Source organism: Poecilia formosa, unplaced genomic scaffold (genome assembly GCF_000485575.1).
Source record: "Poecilia formosa unplaced genomic scaffold, Poecilia_formosa-5.1.2 Scaffold84, whole genome shotgun sequence".
NCBI classification, from domain to species: Eukaryota; Metazoa; Chordata; class Actinopteri; order Cyprinodontiformes; family Poeciliidae; genus Poecilia; species Poecilia formosa.
Genome location: NW_006800023.1, coordinates 845,465 through 868,447, shown reverse-complemented (window position 1 = coordinate 868,447; position 22,983 = coordinate 845,465). Strand labels below are relative to the sequence as shown.

Here is a 22,983-nt window from a genome sequence, read left to right as displayed (position 1 = left end):
GAAAATGACAAAAATATAATCTAGACTTATTTCACTTGATTGCAACAGTGCAGTGAATCCATCGCTGATGGACGAATGCTCTGTGTTGGTGGAGGAGTGGACTCAATATACTCAGGAATGGCATAAGGCTATTTGTTTTGTTCAAGAAAAATATATACCCCACATTATTTTTATAATCTTTGTTAATGGGCCAACCTTCAGCATTTTAAATTGTAAATTTATTTTAATTTATATTAATGATTGTCAATTTCCATGGATTTAAAATAAAGAGAATGTTGCTACTCTATAAGGAAAATGAGTGACTAAACTATTTTTGATCCTTTATCATTTTGTTCTTTTTCAATATGTTTTCCCCTTTCCAGTCATCTGTTGTGATGTGGTGCTAACCAAGCTGCTTTATCAGACCAAAAAGTCACCCTCTGTTCTTCTGAGTGTATTTTATTCCTGACGGGCCTGGTTTGGAGCAGGAGTAATTTATTTCTGAAAAGAGCAGGAATGTGACTTTAGCAGAAACAAATGTTTGTTTCTGAGTAACTAACTTTATAGGGTTCATAACCTCCACTTTTGCTGCGACTGATTTGAGAAATGCATTTACCATCTGTGTGGAATGTTGTCCCTCTATTTTTGTTCCTACGAATGCATGTTTTTGGGCTTAGGATCTGGAGATAGGAAGGTCAAAGTTAGAATTGTGGAAAAACATCCAAGTCCAATTATTGCAACACTGATCTGACCATCTGTGGCACTCCTTTTGCTCAGTTTGTCTGAAACATCTGTCTAAAAATAACAATTTCTACAAATGGTTGAACCATGACTGAAGAATGTAGTCTTAGTTTTTCCTGACCAAAGCACACAGCTCCAGTTAGATTCTGCAAACGTAATAGGGTGACTGTGGCTCTGTGGAGTCGTCTTCTGATCACAAGGTTGTAGGTTCGATTCCAGCTTCCTCTTGCCACATGTCCATGTGCTCCTGGGCAAGGCACTTAACTGCAATCAGTGTTTTGTGTTTGTGAGGGTGAATGTGACTCTAGTGTAAAGTGCTTTGAGTGGTCATGATGATTGGAAAAAGTTCAATCCATTTAATGTTTGTAGAATAAAAGGCTCTCAAACAGCTGGTTGGTTCATAGATACCAATTTTTTCCTCTAGTGAATTAATACACTCTTTCTTTCCAATATTGCCAACATTTCCAATATTTAAGTATGCTACTTCATTAAAAGATTACATGGTTTGAATTTGAACTATTCATAATTTTATGGACACAGTCTAAAACTGAATATTGAATATCCTACTTAAAAATGTTTACAAACCTACATGTGTGACTGGTTGTATGTCTTTTCCTGAGCAAAACCATTTGTTGTTTAAACACTGATTTCACTGATTAAAATGCTTAAAATGTTAGATTTGTTCCACAAGCAGTTGTGATAGTGAAACCTTTTCATGGCAAAAATCTAAAGATCTTAAGGCTGGATGGCATGTCAAGTGTTGAAAAACATATGCTTTTTATAAAGAAAAGGCTTCTTATTTATTTCTTCCAAAGCTTGGTTTGTGGCAGTAATCATCTCAATCTGAGACACGCTGCTGGTTGACGAACGAGATTAGAGGGGCTGGAGTAAATACAGTTGATATTTAAAATGTACTTGTAGAAAACCACTCAGTTTGTTCTCGGATGGCATACATTTGAAAAGGATGCATTCAGGGGTTTTTTTAAGGTTACAGCAACAAGTAAATTGGTAAATTGGCAAACTGAACACATAAGAATCTGGTCAGAGAAGTCTTAGAACGATAGCAGTTTATAAGAACTTTTTGGTTTAAAGTTCAATAAAACAGCCTGGTTTTTAACAGATATTTTAATTGTTAAACCTTTTTAAGCTTTTTCTTTTAATTATGCGAACTCATTACATCCACATAGATTATTTTTGTAAAATCAATGGCATATGAAACCACGGAGAGTTTGATATTGTAATTAAAGAATGCTCTGTGCTATAACAAACATTGCTTTTGCTGGGTTGTCATGTCAACAGTAAACAACTTTTTAATTTCAATTTCTGATTAAACTTCATAGTTTCAGTATCATCTACATTCACAATCTTTAATTCAGAAAATTTTAATCTGTGATGTTATTTGTAATAGTAAAAAAAAGCTAATTTGAAGCATTTAAAATTGTACTTTTTAAAGGTTATTGTAGTTTTTAAAGAGCTTTAAATTAGTAGCTCATGATTTTTTTGTTTCCTTGAGGAATGAATAAACCCCATTATGCCCATTTGTATTACCCTCTAGCCATTTAGTTGGATCAAATTTATCTTGCCATCACACCGTTTTGCCCTGAGGGAAATGGTAAGGTTAAGAAATAATAAATACAAAAATAACAAAGCAACAAAGCAAAACAACACAACTACCAGATGCTATCTGAATGCTAATAGGCTGCTTGTGAGTGATGTCAGAAGAAAAGAAGATGTTTTCTGACCTACCATTAAAAAGGTAAATCCCTATTTTTCTAAGCTCTGCTGGAACGTTTAACTGGAGTCTTGCAGTTTGGTCAGGTAAGATTAAGACTGGGATTTTCTGCAACAATAAGCTTTGTTAAGGACTGTATGTGGGGAAAAGCACCTCAAGTCCTCTGATGAGTAAAATTGGAGGACTTGTGATGCACTGGTCTGCTTATTCTCCAAAGGCTGTGGTAGCCTTGTTAGTGTGCATTACCTCATGCGGTCTTCAAAATACTAAGAAATTTTAAAATAAAATTATGCTAGCCTCGGCCAGAAACCAGGAAAATGAATCACATGCAACATAGAAATCAACCTTCTTCCATAGCCATCTCCCAGACTTGAGCTGTGGTGAGCTGACACATTGCTGCCGATGATGTAAAGTGATATTTATTTATAAATATATATTTATTTATATGATCTATTTGAAAATGTTTAAATGGCAAGCATTACAATAGTTGTGCCATCGAAGATAAAAAAATATATATATATAATTATCAGCAAAGTGATTTTTCAAAAATTTTATTTATTTTAAAACTTTTTTATGTAGAGATGGTGGAAAATGTAATCTTTTACTGTATGAAGTGAACATTTTACACAGAACGCATCAAGCCCAATGCCAAAATATATACACCAAAAAATTGCATGAGCTGGGATCTTTGATGGCAGAGCATAGGATCCATGATAAGTTTATTTCTTTTGAGTTCTGGCATGAATATTTATGTGCCTATACCATTAAATGACCACTTATGATCGATGCTGAAAACTTATAGATCTTATTGTGCCATGTTAAGGTTCTGAATACAAAGTAGAGAACACAATTGACTAATTAGGCACATTTTATTGCAATAACTTGCTTGTTTTTGGAGTCTAACCCAAAAATGTATGTTACAGAAGAGTATGGTTTCTTATTTCTTCATCAGATGTTCACTATTCCGGGATGTTTTTAAAATCAGATTAACTTTTTCAGAGTAAGTTATGTGTAATAAATCTAGAACTTTTTTTTTTTTTTTATCTTGGTCTGGAGGCTTTGATGTATGTAGTTAAAGATCTGCCGCGAAAGTTCAGCCAAAGTAAATAAAAAAACCTGCTTTAAATATTTCACTTACAAAGTGAAGCCATATTTTTGCAAACTCTTTGCATATGAAAATAAAAGTTGCTTTGGATAAAAATGGAAACTTGTTATATGTTTTAGATCATCAAACTAAACAAAAATAAGCTGCTGCACACACTTTGTTTAGTTGATATTTACTTCTACCCCAAATCACTCTGCTTGTTTTCTCTTCTGTTGTGCAAGAGATGCACAACTATGTAAAAGAATAATTCTAAAAATTATGTTTATGTCATACTTCAGTATTGGTTCTTCATGGCTCAAAGGTAAAAGGTCCCACGGGGCAAAACATAAAAAAAAAAAAAAAGATACATTGTTGTGGATGTCAACAGATGTTTTGTATATGACAGATGTTTTTTTGTGACAGGAAATACTTAAAAATTAAACTATTAGGTTGTAGTCTTTTTTCCATAGTTTTCTTACTTTAGAGACTTTATGCTTACAAACCACAGCAATGGTCACCACTGCAGCCTGACTGGTGACTCCATTAATTATTGACAGAGATATTTAGATTATGCCATATTGCTATCCAAATGTGATAATGTTGATTTTGCTTTATACAGTCTTTTGAAAGTCTAGAGTTAGAAAAGTGCATTCTAAATTTTATGCTAAAAGATAATAAAAACACCAATTATGATTTATTTAGGTTTCATACTTTTTCTAATAATTTGTTGCTCTAACCTAAAATAACACCAGTTTGCTTTTTAAACTTTAAAGAGGCCAAATTAGCTCTAGATTTGCTTGTCCTCCCACTCTCTAGTCTTCGCAGCTCTTAAAATGAGCAGAACCTCAGATATAGCATGTGTCTTTTTGCTGTGTTGTTTTTTCTTTAGCAAAATCTAAATAATAAAAAGCGACAAACTCTTCTACAAGGCTCTGTTCTACTCTGAATGGGGAGATATCCATCACAAAGCAAATGCACTTAAGTGACCATCAAGTCTCCACCACCTTCTAGTTTCATTTTACAGAGTGGGCCTTTGAAACAGACTTGTTTGTATTGTGTCATCTAAATGAGGTGTTGTTACCGATGTGTCTGCTGCAGGAAATGAAATCAGTTGATTTATTTACTTTCATTGGTTAAGTTGTGTCCAGACTGAAGCCTGCATGAACGTGTCTGGTCTGTGGTTTTTAATTGGGCTAAATCTGCCAGAGTATTCTGGACAGCATCGCAGCACAGTGGAATATGCTGATGTTGACTTCTTGCTTGGGTTTCCTGAGTCGACCAGATATTCTGAAAATTACTCTAAAGAGTCCCCTCGTTTTGGTCTAACTGGTACCCTATTAAAATGTTATTAGGTAGTTGGGAGGGGTCTGACGACTGGAAACATTAACGCTTCCAGTTTAGTGAAACCATAAAGTCAAGTCAATCAGCAATCCCATATGGCAGACCACCAAATGTGTATTATTTTCACCAGCCGCAATAGGGATAAATATGCCTTTTGAGTAATGCAATAAGCATGGAGAGGGTCTGCTAAAATACCTGGTTGTATATGAACAATTCTGTGATGGAGCTGAGTGGAACCAGCTGTAAGTGGTTTTATAGGGTTGAGAGGCCAGGGAATTCAACAGTTTCTGTCTACAAGTATGTTTTCACTCCATTTTCCCGTTTTTTTTCTTCTTGTTTTAAATTGTTAAATCAAAGTGTCAGTTTTGATTTTAACCAGGGTACTTTCTTCATAATCTACCCTACTTGATCCTCAAAATTCGGGTTATATAGGAATTATATTTTTCTCTTTTCCAACAATGTCAGTCTGTGACTGAGTTGGAACTAGTTGGAACAAATTGATTTTATTTGTGGTTCGTCAAAAAAATTAAAAAGTTCAATCAGTAGCATCAAACAAAGGACCCTTTAAGGTCTTCATAACCAATAAACTTACACATTTTGTCATGAAAAAATACCTTAATGTCTTTTGTTTTTATGTAACAGCCCAACACAGAGTAGTGTTATTCCTCAGTATACAACTGACAAGTGCATTGGTCTTTAGTCAGACAAGCACATAAAGTAAATGCAAAAAAATAATATGATTTGGGGAAAGCTATTATCAAATACGTTCCTTGACCTAATAACTATGAAAGTACCTAGCAATCTCACATAACTGAAAGAAACAACAGCCAGAAAGTAGCAATCAGGTCCGAAATCTGGGTGTTGTGATCAACTCAGACCTGAACCTTCAGAGACTCGTAGAGTTTACCACCCGAAGAACATTTCCAGTATTAAAGGACTACTGTTCAAGCAAGATCTAGAGAAACTCATCCAAGCGTTTGTCTTTGGTTGCAGTGATTACTACAATAGCATCTTTGAAGGTCTGCCAAAAGAGTCAGACAGCTGCAGTTGTTCCAAAACGCATTCTCATTAAAACCAGAAGGATAGAGCACATCAACCCAACACTAAAGTCTTTACCCTGGCTCACAGAACAGACTTTAAAATAATTTTGCTAGTTTATCAATCACTGAACAGCTTAGCACCAACATATATAAATAACCTTTATGAACCTATATGAAACATATGAACCTTGAATCTTCCACTCTTCTCAGGTCCACAGAACCAAACATAGAGAAGCAGAACTCAGCTTCTATGCACCACAAAAAGCAATCTTCCAGAAACCTGCAGAACAGCTGAAACTCTGAGTTCTTTTAAATCTAGACTAAAAACCCACCTGTTTAGAGTTGCCTTTGATCAGAAGTAAGACCAACATTGATCATTGATGTTTGTGATGGTGGTACTTGACAAAATATAATGTTTATTACTTATTTCATAATTGGTGTTTTATGATGTCAAGCACAACTGCCTTGTTGCTGAAACTGTTCAATAAACTTGATTTGACTTAATTGTTGTCTCACCACATAGACAAAAATCTGATTAAAGTTTCCAGGCAGCACATAAAATCAGCCTTTTCTGGGCTGACTGACAGGAAAGGCTGTGTGGATATGTGTTGCAGCCTGGGAGTTGCTTTTTTTCTTTTCCAGGTTGAGACGCTCCTTGCCCCAAATAAAACGTAACTTTATCCTAATTGTATAAAAGAGCACCTTGCCAGATTCTCATGAAGCAAAAAGCGGACCCTGAAGACGTGTGTGCTTTGCGAGCGTGCTTGCCAGGACTGACAAAACAGTTCAAGGGAGAAGAATTTCTTGTGGGCAATCTTTAGTGTTTGAAATTTGATGATCATCAATGCTGATTTGATGCCTCCCAGCATTGGCAAATGTTTTCTTTAGCACAAAGAGCTTTCTGAAGTAACTTTATTATCCCCAGCCACTGCTCACACTCTTCATTGTTTAGATAATGCTTTGGAAATTCTGGCACGATTATAGCACACACCCTGCGGAGTGTGAAAGCTGAATGACTAGGGTCTGTCAAAGGTGACATCTGCCACTGGAGGAACCATTAGTAAAAAGATTAGTGAGTGTAGAGGAATACCTCACAAAATCAGAAAGATTCTTCCAGAATCAGAACAAAATCTGCGGAATTATCTTTTTTTTCCCTTTACATCGAAACACTAGATCATAAAACTACTTTTCATTTTTTATCTGTAATGGAAACTTTGTACAAGTAAGACAGTGAAATAAAAAAAGTGGTTTGGTTTCATGTCATGTAGTAGCAAGTTAGCAAAAGAGATCAAAGTGTGTTTGACGGGAAAATATAATGGGTAAAATAAATTGTAGTCTTCTGATCTTGCTGTGTACCATTTTTCCTATGAAGTCATCTTCAATCTAGCAAACTATAATGATTAAAATGTCACATTTAATACCCTTTAATTAAATGTTTGATAGAGTAGAGATTAGCTAGCCATTAGTACTATCTGTGCCAGCAGTAATGGTGGTCAAATGTCAGTGATGAAAGCCTGAATTTACCATCTGGAGATACTATAAAGGCTTGTCCTTCTTATACTGTGCATGTGCTGCCGTTTAATTACATCATGAACATATTTATGATTTGGTTGTATCCAATCACTTGCTTATTAGATTTGTGTGATGTTAATTGCTGACATGCAAGTGAATTTAGCAAGAAACCAAGCAAACCAAGTCAAGAAAAAGAGTACTTAGAGTATAAACATTTGTGTTCACTAACCACCTCAAATCAAGTGCAGTCAAAAACTACAGGATACAAATTGATCCTTTTTTAACACAGGTAGCAATAGTAGTTTCATAATGAACTTTATTTAATCACAGTTCTTTTTGCATTGTTTTATGTTTTTCTTTAAGTGAAAGTAATCATGAACTAGTGATTCTGTGTTTAGCTGTGCCTCTTTCCTGGACAAAGACATTGAAGTGTTCCCTGTTGAAGTGAACAGTGTTCTCTGTTTCTCTTTCTCATAGAAAGATATTGTTGATTTTCAGTGACATAGAAATTACATCTTGCTCAATGCGCTGTTTTATGTGAGGATATTTACTTAAATCCATTAATTGAACTATTGCTTCCAGTAACCAGGTGGTTTTTCTTTTACATAACAATTTACACTAGGCTTATTCTTTCTGTGTTTAGTCTTGTTCTTGGAAGAGTCGTCGTTGGAGCTTTTCCTGCCATTAACCCTGCGTCATATTTTTGTTTTACTCAGACTATTCTGTTCTCTGTTTTTTCTTTCAGATAGAAAATATTTCTGATTTAATACCATTGTGCTTTGCTCTTTTTCCTCGACAAACCGAAAACACTTCCAAAAAAACAATCTTAGATGGAGCTTGCTGTCTAACTCCGTATTCTTCATTTTTATTTCACACAGAAAACACCCCTGATTCATTGCTTCTGTGTTTAGCCGTGGATCCTCCCTGGGAGCAGCAACTGATGGCGCAGTATAAATAAAAATGAATCAAATTGAAACAATACACATTCCACCATACATCTTTAATAAGGTATACTTTATATACAATAATAACTTATATATACACAGTTACAATTTGGTTCTGTGACAATTTTGTGTGTTTCTACACATTGTACTATGCTTTAAGTGCTACTGAGGTAAGATATTCAGGAATGGCTTCTGTATAATATATCAGCATAAAATATGTCAGGCACAATTTATGAGAATAAGCTCTAGCAGGCAATGTTTTTCACAAATATGTGCAAAACATTAAGAGATAAAACCAAAATGCTGTCCTGATGGAGCAGAATATTTCAACTGGAGCTTTAGATCAGAGACAAAAACCTATATCGTCGATGTCCATGTGCAGTAATACGTACAGGAGTCCAGCCCCAGATTGTAATGGAAGATAGAGATGCAGAAAAAGAAAACCTCTGTGCATAGCAGTAAAATGGGCATTATGCAGGCAACAACAGGGATCAGATTAAGATCACTTCCATTTCAACAAACTGAGATCAAAGCAACATTTGGCACTGCCTGGACTTTGGAACCGTTTGCTTGGTTTTTGACACAAAACTACTGAATAAATTAGTTTTCATGATCGGCAGCTTCCTTAATGGTGGGCTGGTAAGTTTTAGAACGAGCACTAACGTCTGGTCTGATGCTTATCAGAAGTGCAGTTTCTGGAACGTTCATATAACACCTAACTAGCTTCAGCTGCTTCTCAGAATTCACACAATTGCATATTGTTCTTGTTTAGTCTATTGGTCCCATAGGGGCGAGGGGAGCTAAAATCCTGTCTGAGCATGACTGGGCCAGACACTAAAGCTGAATGAGAGGAGACAGGCATGGACAAATGTAACGCTACCTCTACCTCTGAACGCAGCAACCCTGGGGCCAGTGAGGCCACTCAGCTGTCCTGGCATTGCTTTGCAGGAATTTTATAGCTGCTCTCTTGGGTGTTAAACAGTTAAGTGGCCCTAAATGCTTAATTAGGTGCTGGAAGTCATAGGCACTTTGCACCCGCTCTGTAAACCACAACACATCAGCTTATTAGGGGCATGGTGAGCCACACGCCAAATAATTAGGGATGGCGGCAATGCTAGACCGCAAGATTGGGCTATAAGTAGACTAACAGGCAGTTAGGGGGAATGGGGGGAGAGGGTCACAGCCAGGGTCACTGTGGAGGAAGTAGGTGTAGTCGGAGAGTGTGTTAGGATTGTAGACATGTGGTCCCAGGCATGCTGTGTTCATCCAGGACACTTAAACGTTAAACTCTCCACCTAAAAATGTGTCCGTGTGTTTTGAGGTTTTCTTTCCTTTTTTATGAGGAGGTCGGTTGAACTTTTCCATCCGCTACATCTGCGTGTCATCAGCGCCTCCACGCTTACCAGACGTATTGTATGTTAATCAGTGGATAAATCCACAATTGTTTTAACGTAAACATCATCCCAAAGTCCTTGCAAGGTCTTAAAGCTGAAAATATCTAATTGCACTGTTGGTGGTTTCTGCTTTTTTTTTTTTTTTTTTTTTTTTTTTTTTTTTTTTTTTTTTTTTTTTTTTGGTTTTTGTTGCATGTAAAATTCAGCAACAGACACCTTGGCGTCAACAGATGCCCAAAGCAAATTTATCAAGCAAAAGTTGAGCTGAGTGATGTTTTAGCATTTCCATCTGGTCCCAGTGATAGGAAGAAGGAAAGCCATGTTTGCTACTCTCTTTGTGTAATGGCAGCATGATCAATGGAGCAGTTATGAATTGGAACTAAGGCTGCGGTCAAACTGGGTCGCTTTCTTTACATGGACAAAAGCTACATCTAGCTACATGAATTGCCAGATGAAGCACAAGGTCTGTGCACAAATTCAAAAGCTTTTAGCAAAGACTATGGCCAGTTCCAAATATCAATATTATTGTTGCGACGTCCTCTAATGAATGAAAGACCGTCAGAAAAACACATCAGTGGCTAGTGGAGAACCAGGGGTAAATAAAATAAAATAAAAAAACAGTAGGTGCATCTTAACAAACTTGTAAATCATCAAAATGTTGATGCATTTTAGGTAAGGTAACTTTGTTTATATAGCACATTTTCAGCAACAAGGCAATTTCAAGTGCTTTTAATTTTAGCAAAGTAAAACCCATGTACCGTATAGATTTATTAGAAATATATTTCAAGTTTGTGTTAATTTTGATGATTATGGTTTAAAGTCCTTGAAATCCTATGACAAAGTTGAAATTTGATGATCAGTCATTGCAAAAGAAACAGACTGTTCTTCAAGAGTATTAGCACCTCTATGTTCTGCTGCATTGAATCAGAAATTCAAGCAAAAGGAGCCCTGACCTAATACTGACTACATATACCATGGATACACTTTCAGAAGACTGATCATTTCTTATTAAAACCTCCTGAATTTAATGCTTTGAACACATTTCTTTGAGTGTAATTAATTTATGCAGTGTACAAGTTTACACTGTATTCACTTCTTTGAATTTACTTACTGAAATAAATTACCTTTTTGTTGATGTACTAATTTAGAGAGATGCACCTGTCCTTTTAAAAATGGAAATGTCAAGTTGCGTCCAGCGCAAAGGATTTCTGGGTATTTGAGTATCATGCAATGCAGTTATTTTGTGGAACACAACATGATGATTAACAATCAGAAAGCAAATTAGATGATTACATTCTTGCAGAGCAGAACCAAAGTGAAATTGGAGATTTAACAACTTGAAAAAACAACAACAAACAAACATATCTTTTTTTCCCTCTCACACTTTGCAGCAAAAACATAGAAAAGCAATCTTTTTTTTTTTTTTTTTTTTTTTTTTTTTTTTTTTGGTATTTGGAGTTTAGCTTCTTAAAATATAAAGAAATGTGGACAAGACGCCCACTGGCATTCTTCATGTGATGGGGTAATTTTGTACACATGTATGTAATGTCCTACTTGTCAGGGCAAACGCTGTCCCTGCATAAATGTGTACTTAAAGACCTCCTGAATATTCAGACACTGGCACAGCGCTGGGAGGGAGAGGTGCACTGGGACGGGCACACCAACTGGCTGTGGAAGCTGTTGATACTCTGTCGTCCAGCCACTGCCACCACCTCGCTGGTTCCCAGCACATCCACGCACAGTGACTCTACAGCGTCCAGCCTCTCGATCTGCACCAGCCGTGTGAGGAGGTCGGGGATGCTGTAGCCGGCCGTGCTCACTCTTTCAAAGAGCTGTAGGCCGTCGCTCATGCCGCCGATCTCATCACGCTTCAGGCCGAAACTCTCTGCCAGGTGCCTCCATGTCTTCACCACAGCCGCCTCGCTGCTGTAGGAGGAACTCAGCATGCGGCTGGCCTTCTCCAGGCAGTCGAAGGGAAGCTCTGTAGGGCTTAGGCCTGAGGAGAGGACACGGATTTAAAGATAAAATGTCAGATTATCATGTTAAACAGTAACAAACGTAAAATAAAAAAGTGGTTTGTCACATTAAACCAATTTAATGTATTTTAGTACATTGGATATTGCATAAGAATTGCTAAGTCAAGATCCAAACCTTAATGCATATATATATATATATATATCGGAGATGTATAAAATTTTTAAACGGGTACCATGCACTTTTAGCCTTTACTCACAAAGGCTAAAGGTCAGGCAGAGTAAGAATAGAAGACAAGCAGCAATGACCTCATGTAAGGTCAGCTAATTCCTTCTGCGTATGGGCCAACCACGTTACCCCACACACTGCCCCACCAAAAGACTTTGAAGGGGCAGCATTATGTATTTTTCAGGTACAAAGTGGTATTTTATAACACAATCAAGTTACTATGTCAACTTCAGTTATCATAAAATGCTAAATATACGAAAATGACTTAAAAGAAATTTGTTTTTGTAATTTAACAACTTGAAAAAATGGGTCTCTGTCCCTTTATGAAGCATTTAATTTCACTGACAAGCAGCTTGTATAATGAGCTCAGCAGATGCGTAGATCCACCAGGTATTTAACTGCTGAAGGAGCTTAATGGGGGATTCGCAGGGGAAGGCTCCTCTGTGAGGCGTGGAAACTGCAGCTCCAAAAAGGAGATTAAAGGATTTCCCCCCCAAAAAAATGTCAATTTTTACATAACACTGCCTCTTTAAAAGACAGCTTTGTTTTTAACCAAAGGCAGTACTACAGAATATAATTCAGGGAGTATGAATTCAAAGGCACGTCACACTTGAGAGTTTCATTATGCAAAACTTTGTTTTAGTCCATCACATAAAATCTCAATAAAAAACATAAAATTTTGTAATTGCTACCTGACAAAATATGAGGAAAAAACACCAAAGTGGTCATCATTCTCAGATGATGCATTGTTCATTCTTGTAAAACAATGAAAACATCAATTACAAGGCTTGGCAGAAAGTTTCTCTTCTGATTGACTTACCCTCAGTAACATTGCAGGTTCTCGCATACAGTTCTAGTATCTTTTTCCTTCGACTCTGTAGCATCTGTGTGGTATTGAAGAAAAAAAAAAAACATCTTTATGAGATTATAAACGGATCCTAAGTTATAAATCTGTTCATAATCATATTCTGACTTCAGTACAGTCCTTAAAAAGCTTTGTCTTCCTACCCCTGGGGTTTTATTGTTGTTGATCCCGTTCATGCTGCTGATGTGGTTGCTGGAGGCAATGTGGTTGACACTGTTGATGTGGTTGGGACTCTGGATGTTAATGGTGTGGCTGGCTGCAACTATAGGGGCACCATTGGATGTGCGGCCGCGGTCCAGGAGTCCCAAAGAGAGCAGAGAGAGGTCGGGCTTGTTGCCCAGGTCCACGAGGCACAAGTTGGGGTTGGGAGACGCGCTCTCGACAGATCCCTGCTTGTCAGACGGCGGCTCCTCGTCGCTGTCGATGCTGCGGCTCAACAACTGCTCATTCTCAGATGATGCATCATTTTCACTGCATACACAAACAAAATAACACTTGATATACTTATATTTATTAATATTTCAGTTTATATATATATATAAGCAAACATTTGACAAGTCGCCAACAAAAAGTGAAGGATGTTGAGGAAGTTTTTATGAATTTTGCCATTTCCATCAACCCTTTGAAACGGCTGTTTACAGTTATTAATGCTAACTGTACCGATTAGTCTAATTGAGCTCATATTGCTACTATAAGATGATAAAGACAGATTAAAATAATTTGTTATCATTTTATCTTTGTTTGAAATAGTAATGAAAGTCTGTCCAACCACAAAGCTGTTTAACAATGACTGCACTCTTACACAAGGTACGATATCATCTATGCTAATACAAATAATGACTGATCATGACAGAAGGGATGCCTAGTGGGGTCTCTTAGTCATAATAAATGAATAAATGATTTACCATCTGTTGACAATAAATCAGTTTTTTCTCTCTGAAATTGCTTTTTATTCCAGCTGCTATTTATTTTGAATGAATCTTTATTAAAAATAAAATTTTGAGTATTGATTTTGTGAACTTTTATATTTTTAGAGAAAAGGTGTACAAAAGTAAACATTTAGTCAGAACTGGCACCAAAATCAGTGTTAAAAAGGCAAAATCATTGTTTTTGCTTTAAAAAAAATCCAAGTTTAGAAATTTAAATTGAACTAAATATCATTGAGCTAAAGACCACAGTTAACGTAAATAAAATAGTTATCACTGACTTTAACTTTAACTATGAAATCAAGTTTATAATAAATCAGTCTATAACTCTTATTGAAAATAATGTCACAAGAAAAGCACATCAGTGTTTTTGTACTGATTGAAGCCTGGTGCCTTATTCTTTGTAGCTGTTTATAGTATTTAAAGTTGTTAAAATTAACTGGAATCAACACTAGCAAGCATGAGATTTATAAAATTGAACAGTCAGAAAACAGCCTGGGTATCGGTGCATCTCTAACCTTTACGACATGTCTGTAAATCACAGGAAGTTGCTATCTTGTTTCCACATCTTCTGATGTTTTTAAGCAGTTCCTGAAACAACGCTGCCTTTTACAACACAATCCCATATATTATAATTTTATCAACGATCCTCTCTCTTCCCATCTCCTCTGGATTTTCTTGCAAAAGCACCTTGTTGACAGAGATACACACTGAATGCTATTGTTTTCATGTCCTATGCTCTTTCTTCCCAAACACACACCTACACACAAGATGCCATTGTTTCCCAGATATCTAACACCCTTTCTGGCAACTAATGCAGTGAGTTAGCACATCCTCTGGCATCCAGCTTCAATGTGTTGTTGACTGCTGTTGATGCTAATGTGTGTGTGTGTGTGTGTGTGTGTGTGTGTTCCATGTGCATGGATGTAGAGTATCTGTGTGCATCATCTCTTTAATTTGCTGTTCTTCCATTACTATTAAAAAACAACAAATGAAAGCATACATACAAAAAGCATTTGAGTAATTAAACAGATTGGTATACAGACATAAAAAGTCTTCACGTTTCAACACTTCTCTCTGTGCACTCGCCAGTGCCGATAAAGCATGATTGTCCTCTCGTGAGGTTTGAGGGGTATGCAGAGAGGAAGGAGAGAAAACCTTCACCCTTTTGTTGTCTGGGAAGACCTGCTTTCCCCTGACGGTGGTTTTATGTAAAGATTGGAATAAATACCACTGTGCACCGTGACAACTAACGCTTTTTCTCAGCATTTCTTATGCTTCAGGGCTCAAATGTGCTGCCTTACCTCACAGCCTGCACTAAAGCCACATAATTGGGCCTGTCTGCTTTATTACTTAATTAAAAAAAAAAAAAAGAAAAAAAAAACTCAGGTCATATTATTTTACACATACTGTACGTACTTGCAGACACAAGAAGAGATGCCCAGAGGGCAAGAACACAACTACTGCAAAGGCTGGTTTTGTGGCAGTTTAATTATGGGCAGATTGGAATAAATTATGTTGTGCTGAGTCTTTGTATCCAGATATACTCATTAAGTTAGAATGTGCAGGATCAGAAAACGCACTTAGGTTTAATTTGCTATAACCTGTATTTAAAAATGTAAGAACTTTAAAAATCAGAATAGAAAAACTTTATACATCTATAGAATTTGTAGCATGATTGTTGGTTGACATGCTATGGAAAAGAAAAAAAAAAGGTTTATAGTTCTTTTGTATATCACAGCAAAAAAGTTACCTATATGTCTTTTTATACACAGTATCAAAGTATGTGGTTTCAACGGTATAATAATAATTTGAACATATCCTCCGTCAGTAGGTACCTGATTGTGTGTTTGACCCAATAAGATGTTAAAAGCTTGATTAATTTGGTAGATTTCAGGTTTTTTTTATTTCACATGACCACTGAGGCATAATCTCTGCATGGTAGCACGTCGGATGTTTTCCTCACCTTTTCACCGTCTTCTGAGGAGCTGCTTTCAATTTGTCATATTCATCTTTCTCAGAGAAAATCACCACATTATCTATGAGCAGAAAAAGAAACAAAAGAACTTTAGTGAACAAAAAGTAGCACTATTTTGAATGAAACACACCCATCATTAAACTTCAACTAATTATTAGGATGAGTTAAAAGATGAAACAGAATTCATTCCTCAGGCTAAACCATTTTTACACTAAACATCAGCAGGATCAATGCATAAAACGATTAAGGTGAGTATTATGATAAATTGCACTGACATAATGGCTACTGATGGGGGCAGACAGCCCAATGAATGGATATGAGAAGGAGTAAAGGGTATGCGTGTGTTAGTGTGTGTGTGTGTAGTTTGAGTTAAAGCGTCTGTGTCTTTCATCTCAAAGCCTGATTATGTCAGTGTCTACGTGAATGACAGCTAGCTCCGGTAGAGCTCCCAGCAATGGGCTATGCTCCCACTTACACACGCCAAAGTGCATTCACACACACACACACACACACACACACACACACACACACACACACACACACACAGATAGCTATTTGGAGCAATGCTTGCAAATAATACAAACATCTAGCCATCAAAAACAAAGCTAAGAAACGACCCACAACATCGCATTACTTTTTCCCTTCCATTTTTGAGTTGCGTTAAGTTTGCAGCTACATTAATTAGCATGCGTGTCTGTGTGTGTGTTTTCCTTCACACCACATGTAAGTGGTTAGTCAGTCAGTCTGCAAGTGAAATTGAACAGAGCATCATTGTGAGGAGAAATGGCGCCTAAAGCAACATATGGCTTTAGCTTTGGAAACTTCACATTCCATCACGATACACTCATCATGTCTGTCAGGATGCAGCACACACGCACACACGCATGCATAAGGAAAAGTGCAATTCCCACACACAGGCATTTGCAAACATTGTGAGAGAAAACACCAATAAAAACACAATGAAAAAGAATTTTGGAGGCTATTTAACTTTAGCCATTAAAATGACTAAAGTTCATGCAGCATTTTAAACTACATGGGTCAAGCAGTTTAGTTAGTGGATGTAGTGTTCAATAATGCTTTATTTTGCTGCTTAATTCTACCTGAATGATTTGATCAGTCATTAAATTTGTGCTTGTTCATCAGGCTTACTGTCCGGCAGTTACCAATGAGGCTGATATAACAGCATTAACTCAGTAACAGTGTAAAATCCAAACTTAGTTAAGTATGTCTTTGTACTGAAGCAAGACTCTCAGTTTAGATTCTTCGTTTACTAGTTTAGCAACAGCAGCACTGCCAATCTCGAAGGTGCTAGAAAATGGAGCTGCTTAACACAGAGGCCTTTGTTAATATGTTTTCAGATACTAAATTATTCATGAGTACATCAGCTCAGTAAAATCTTTTGTTTCATGGAAAGAAGACAGATATTAGTTTGTAAACAGATTTATGATATTAATTACAGTTTGTCTTGTTTCTGCTTGTTCCTATATTTTAAATTCAACTGACTGATGTGTTTAAATCACATCAGTTTTCATTATTTTGAAGGTGCAGCATTTTAAACTACAAAAATTGTTTCTGATGTATGTGATCTCATGGATTTCAATAAATGAAATGGGTAGTAAGTTTGAACAGAATATATCATCTTTTTTATGTCATTACTCTCTTCTGTTATCCCTTGACGTCAAAATTAAAAGGAAAAGATTTCATGGGTGGTCTTTCCGGAAATCAACGCCAAATTTGTCGCTTGTCTTTTTTTCTTGTTTTATCCACAAATGGGGACTTTTCACTTGTCAACCAGTTATTTAATATTAAAAGATGAACTGAGTTTTTTTCTTTTTCCTATCAAGGCTCACAAAAATAATTTAGATGCTCACAAGTAAGAGATCACATGTTCATATGGGCAAAACACACTGCTTGTAAAATGACAAAAAGAAGTGAATATATTATAGCTGCACATAGCATTGAGATCTTTTAAAGTCTAAAAAAAATATTCTATTTTTTACATTCTTTTAAAGTTAAATTGAATTGAATTTTAATTATTTTTGAATTTAGACTTTTAGACATTTGATTTTGTCTCAAATTTAACAAACTGTAAAATTTTACAGTTTCCCATGTTAGTTAACATAATTTTTAATTATATAAATTATGTTAACTAACATTGGAAAGTGTTTGATGGGTGGATTGCCCTTTAGATTTTTTTCTAATATATGAAAAATAATAGGCTTTGTATATGCACTAAATGGACCAATAAAGGTTAAACTTATAAAATGTCATTAGTGAAGACGCCTACATGAGTGAACACGGCCAAATTAACATGTGCTCATATTAAAAACAATGAAAGATCAAATCCAAATGACGATTCTGTCAGTCAAATCAATGAAAGGTACTTTTAGAAAACACATGAAAGCAGATCAAAATTGTGGGCAAAAATGTGGAAAAGGTTAAAATTATGAACACTTGTATATAATAGGATTACTCTTTTTTTCATGTAAGTATGGCAAAGGATAATAAAAGCCAGGATGAGGTTTATAACCACAATAGAAGTTTTCATGTAGACAAGCTTTTTCTTTTTTTTTTTTTTTTTTTTTTACAACTGAAGACTTCCGATCAAGGCAAAAGAAAAACAAGAGTAAAAACACAGTCTGCCATTCATTCATGGGGATGTTTGTGTAGCCTGTCTCACCAGGGACATCTTTCTTGTCATCCTGTTTGATGGTTTGAGCCTCCACAGCTTTCACAACCTGGCCAGAGCAACATGCTGCACACAGAGAGGGAGAGGAGAGGGAGAGCAAAACGGCATAAAACACAAAAGCCTTGGATGTTAAACTGTGCAAATCTGTTTCTGCGCTTAACTCACCATGGCCACCCGGCTTGGCCTTCAGGATATAAAACATGATGATGAGAACGATGGCGATAGCCATGATGAAAATGGTTGACATGGCGATAATAAGCGCTGTGGCTAAATGACCCTGTCCAGGTGATTCTAAAGAAGGCAGTCATGAAGAAGGGAGCAATGCAAAATACATATAAATGAAATGAAACAACGAAAACATAGACTGATTGGAAAACAAACAAATGGAGAAAGATTTTGTCAAAGTGAGCTTGTGCTTACCTTTAATTCGGTGAGGGAAGACTGTAGTGCTCCCAGGGTTAATTGGTGGTTTTTCTTTGGGTTTGCTGATTTGCATACCTGTAAAACACATGTCCACACAGAACAGATTCATGTTACATTCCCTAGTATTTGACCGTTTATGAAGTATTTGAAATATTTCAGGAGCCATTTGGCTGCCGAGAAGGCTGGGACTACACCTGTGTAATGGATAACAGTGGTCCCAATTTATAAGAAAGGGGGCAGGAAAGTGGTTCCAACTATCAAGGGATCACACTTCATAGCTTCTCAGAAAGTATACACCAGGGTGTTGAAAACTGGGCTTTTTTCTTTTCTTTTTTTTCTTCTAAGCATTTTGCTGGGCTGCTGTGTGGAATTGGGGTGCCTGGATTGATTTGATAGTGCAATTCTCATTACAAAGTTGAACTGGTTACCCAGTGTGGATTGGACTCCGGTGGCCCTGCACCCTACCTGTGACTCTGTTTTCAGGGACAAGATCTTTTTGTATAGTCATGAAGAGGAGGGTGTCTGTTTTTTTAAACCTCAGGTTATAACTTGATATTTGAAGTTGATGTGGTTCCTTTGGCCTCTTCAAGGCATCACCTCTAGAGTGCAGTACAGCAGTTTGTAGCCGATTGTAGCTCAACCTGGATATTGTTCTGACATGGGAAAAGCTGTACTGCACTTTCTAAGCACAGGGTCAGTTTCTGTCTCAAATGGAGGAGTCCCAGACTCTTGGCGTCTTCCTCGTGACTGACGGTAATATGTTAAATTATATAGCCCCCACTCAAAACATTAATAGATTCATAAACTAAACCTATTCAGTTAGACATTGTTTGGCAATTTGGGTTAAGTTGTCTTGTCCCAGGACACATTGACATGTGGAGAATGGACGCCTTCCAATTACCACATGACTGTTCTTTTGAATGCGTCACGCTGATAGTAAGGAGCTAGACAGATTGTGACCTCATCTGCAGTAATGTGAACCCCGTTGCAGTGTTTAGCAACTTTGTAGTGGAAAAAAAAAAGAACTGCAGACTCTTCTTATGCTACCAACCGTTGAATGCAGGTAGATTTTAAAATATAACTACAGTGAATGTTATGTGCCTCAGGCAAAGATATAAACTTCAAAGGGACATTGTTGGCATAAGGATTATCTCGAGACATTTGTGGCACTAAGGTATACCCAATCCTTTAGAGTTAGACTACCTCAGGCAAGCTTTCTATTATTATATACCTGCATTTATATGTGTGGCAGAAAGGGGAAGAGCCAAAGCGAGTGTCTAATTTCACATGCTTTCATTGCTACTACATCTGCAATGAAAACACACTATATTGAAGCTATCCATTAACAAAACCCTTCACATTATAATCAGAGCTTCAACAAAGATTCATTTCTTTTTAAGAAAACAATTGTGTACTTGTGAAAATAAAATAAACGTCCCTGCAGGCAAATCCTAGGGCAATTCTCTATTTCTCTAAGTTCCTCTTTGACCTTAATCCCCCTTTCTCTGCAATGCACTTCAGAAGATTGTGTATAATTTCACTGACAATCAGACAAATGCATTAGTGGCAGAAATGTCTTCATGGCCAGATCGGGGATCATGAAGAATGTGAACTGAGAGAAGGTTGTGGGAAGAGGGCCTCAGGCCTCTTGGTGGCCAGAAATCATGGGTCAGAGCACACCCACCTTCAAGTTATGCCTTCAATTTGCAGCTGTGTTTACGAACATTTGCAACTGCATTGAGACACAATACACAATGTTTCAGTGCCAACAGCTGGCATTTATGAAGCCTGTTTGGAATGACATTAACAAAATATGTTCATAATGGTGTATATAAACTGCAGTCAGAATTGGAAATGAAATTTACAAACACTTATCTCATTTGCTACACTTTTAAATCCTACATAAAGGAAGTTTCGGAGAACTTGTATCTTGCTGACTTTACTCTGCTTCTTTATCGTTTGTTCTTCCAAGCTGATTATACTACATACCTCAGCATAAGTTTTCTCTTGTCATATAATTTTCAACAGAAAGATTAAGGTATACTAACCTCGTCTGTTGGGGTAGTTTTATCCAGACTCTAGGTACTTCTGTGTATAGTGTGCTCAAAATCATTCCTGAATGTTGCAATAGTTTATGTGGATAAACTGTAGTTTTCACAATTCACTACTCTGATAAACTAATTTCTCTGCCAATTGATTCAGTCACCACATAATCTGTCGGTGCCTTGCTGTCCTGGTCACCAATACATTTTCAGGTTGTGTTAATAAGCAGAATTTGTTTTCCAATGTTGTTCATTCTAAAGTAGGATTATGTAATGTTGCTTCCAATATTGAATCTTACTGGACAACCTTCATTTTTCAGAATTTATATATCAAGCACCTAAAAATCCTAACTAATTACATCTATTACAATGTAATTTCTCCCAGATTCAGATATTTTTTCTGATATTTTAATAACCCTGATTTCTTTATGCAACATGCTGCTAATCTTTCCGCACAACTTTGCCAGGGTTTGCATTGATTGCAAAGTGGACAACTTTTTGCATATGGGTTTAGCAAACACTGACTGATGCTGCAAGGTTGTGAGAAGTATTAATGATAAAGTTGGCTCAACAAGTAAACTCAGAAATATAAACCGCTAGAACAAAATGAATGACTGCCACAACAAGAACAAAGGGGATGAAGAAAGTAACTAAGAGAAAAAGTCCCAACTTTTGTTTTAAATGCATTTTCAAGCTTATATGACATGGAGGTATTAGTATGTTCAGCTACAGGTTCTAGAAAAGTAAAAAAATAAAAATATTTGCTTGCTCTTGAGATTCTGTTTCATCAATAGGCTCTGGCTTAAGTCTTTACTAAAACCAGTTTAGTTGAAAACATGTTGTTTTTACAGACACAGGCAATAGATCTGACAGTGACATTAATATAAGAAAGATATTTAACCCACAATGTTCCCGAGTTCACATGCCAGAATTCCCTAACGATGGTATGTTAGCTTTGGCACTGCATTTAATTGGCTTTTTTTTTTTTCTCTAAATACCGCTGCCTGACATTATTTCACAACCAATAACACTTCACAGAAGCAAATCATTGGCACTGGAAGCAGTTAAAGTTGATTTTTCATTGTGATACATCTCCCGTTGCAGAACACAAACTTTTTTATTGGGCAGTGTGGATAAAATGCAGACCTCACTACTCCATCTGTCAATATATTGCTCCCAGTCCTCCCTTATTGTTGCCCTTCTGGAGTTTTCATCAGCTCAGCTCCTGCCTCTTTCCTAATAGAGCCGTAAACTCCCAGCAGCTTATAAATCACGCCTTTTAATAAGTCTTTCATTTCACCAAGTTGATATACTGTTGGCCTCTTGGCATGTGCCTCACCACTTCCCATACTTTCAGGGCTCCGTGTAACCGCACACACACATACAAATGTATACACACCAGCGCCATGTGGTTGAAGGCATCTACTCGGGATATGTGTTTACACTTTCTTGAATGAGGACATGAGTCTGAAATTCCGTTAGGACTTTGTGGTTAAATCTCTTAATCATGTTCTCCTGGGCTGAAAAAGAACTGCAAAATGCTAAGTCTGCCAGGCAATACAGGTATGCCAATCAAAGCAACCTGAAAGAATCTAAGTAGCACTCAAGTGTAGGGCTAAAAAAAAGAAACACTTAAAGGCAACATATCATTTGGAGCAAGAATACCAAAAAATCTTGACATTAAATGTAAAACAAATCACAATCTTCAAAACAAATAAGTCACTTTCATATACAAAAGTTACATCACAACCCCATCCAGAAGCCTGTCTCTAAATTATAATTTTTTTTTTTCAATATGAATATGGTGGCCTCACATTCCTAAAAATATAATATACCCAGTGATCACACAGATAAATGAAAGAACTTTATCCAAACATGATAAAGGTTCTCATGTTTATTATGAAATCCTCTTAACAAGAAAACCAAGGTCCCTAAAAAAAAAAAAAAAAATTGTCTGAGGTCTGAGTTTAAGGAAGGAATGCTTCCTTTTTTTAATCATATGTTTTTTATAAGCCACATTATAAGAAGAACATTTTTACTCCAGCTGCAAACTTCTTTTCCATCCAACACACATGTAGAATTACTTTAGAG

At 36.6% G+C, this 22,983-nt stretch overlaps 1 protein-coding gene across 2 annotated transcripts in view; it reads right to left on the bottom strand.

The window, feature by feature from the left end:
• Positions 1-10,833: 10,833 nt before the first annotated feature.
• edar (ectodysplasin A receptor) overlaps positions 10,834-22,983 on the bottom strand; it is a 49,501-nt gene continuing 37,351 nt past the window's right edge. The window contains exons 7-13 of one of the 2 annotated variants that reach the window (XM_007557129.2): positions 18,848-18,925; positions 18,593-18,718; positions 18,419-18,493; positions 15,727-15,799; positions 12,978-13,305; positions 12,790-12,853; positions 10,834-11,763 (exon numbers count right to left, since the gene is read on the bottom strand). In XM_007557129.2, the coding sequence (XP_007557191.1) occupies positions 11,378-11,763; positions 12,790-12,853; positions 12,978-13,305; positions 15,727-15,799; positions 18,419-18,493; positions 18,593-18,718; positions 18,848-18,925 (1,130 nt within the window). In that variant the 3' untranslated portion in view covers positions 10,834-11,377. The remainder of the gene's footprint in view (positions 11,764-12,789; positions 12,854-12,977; positions 13,306-15,726; positions 15,800-18,418; positions 18,494-18,592; positions 18,719-18,847; positions 18,926-22,983) is intronic. The other variant, XM_016673881.1, reaches the window with a different exon arrangement.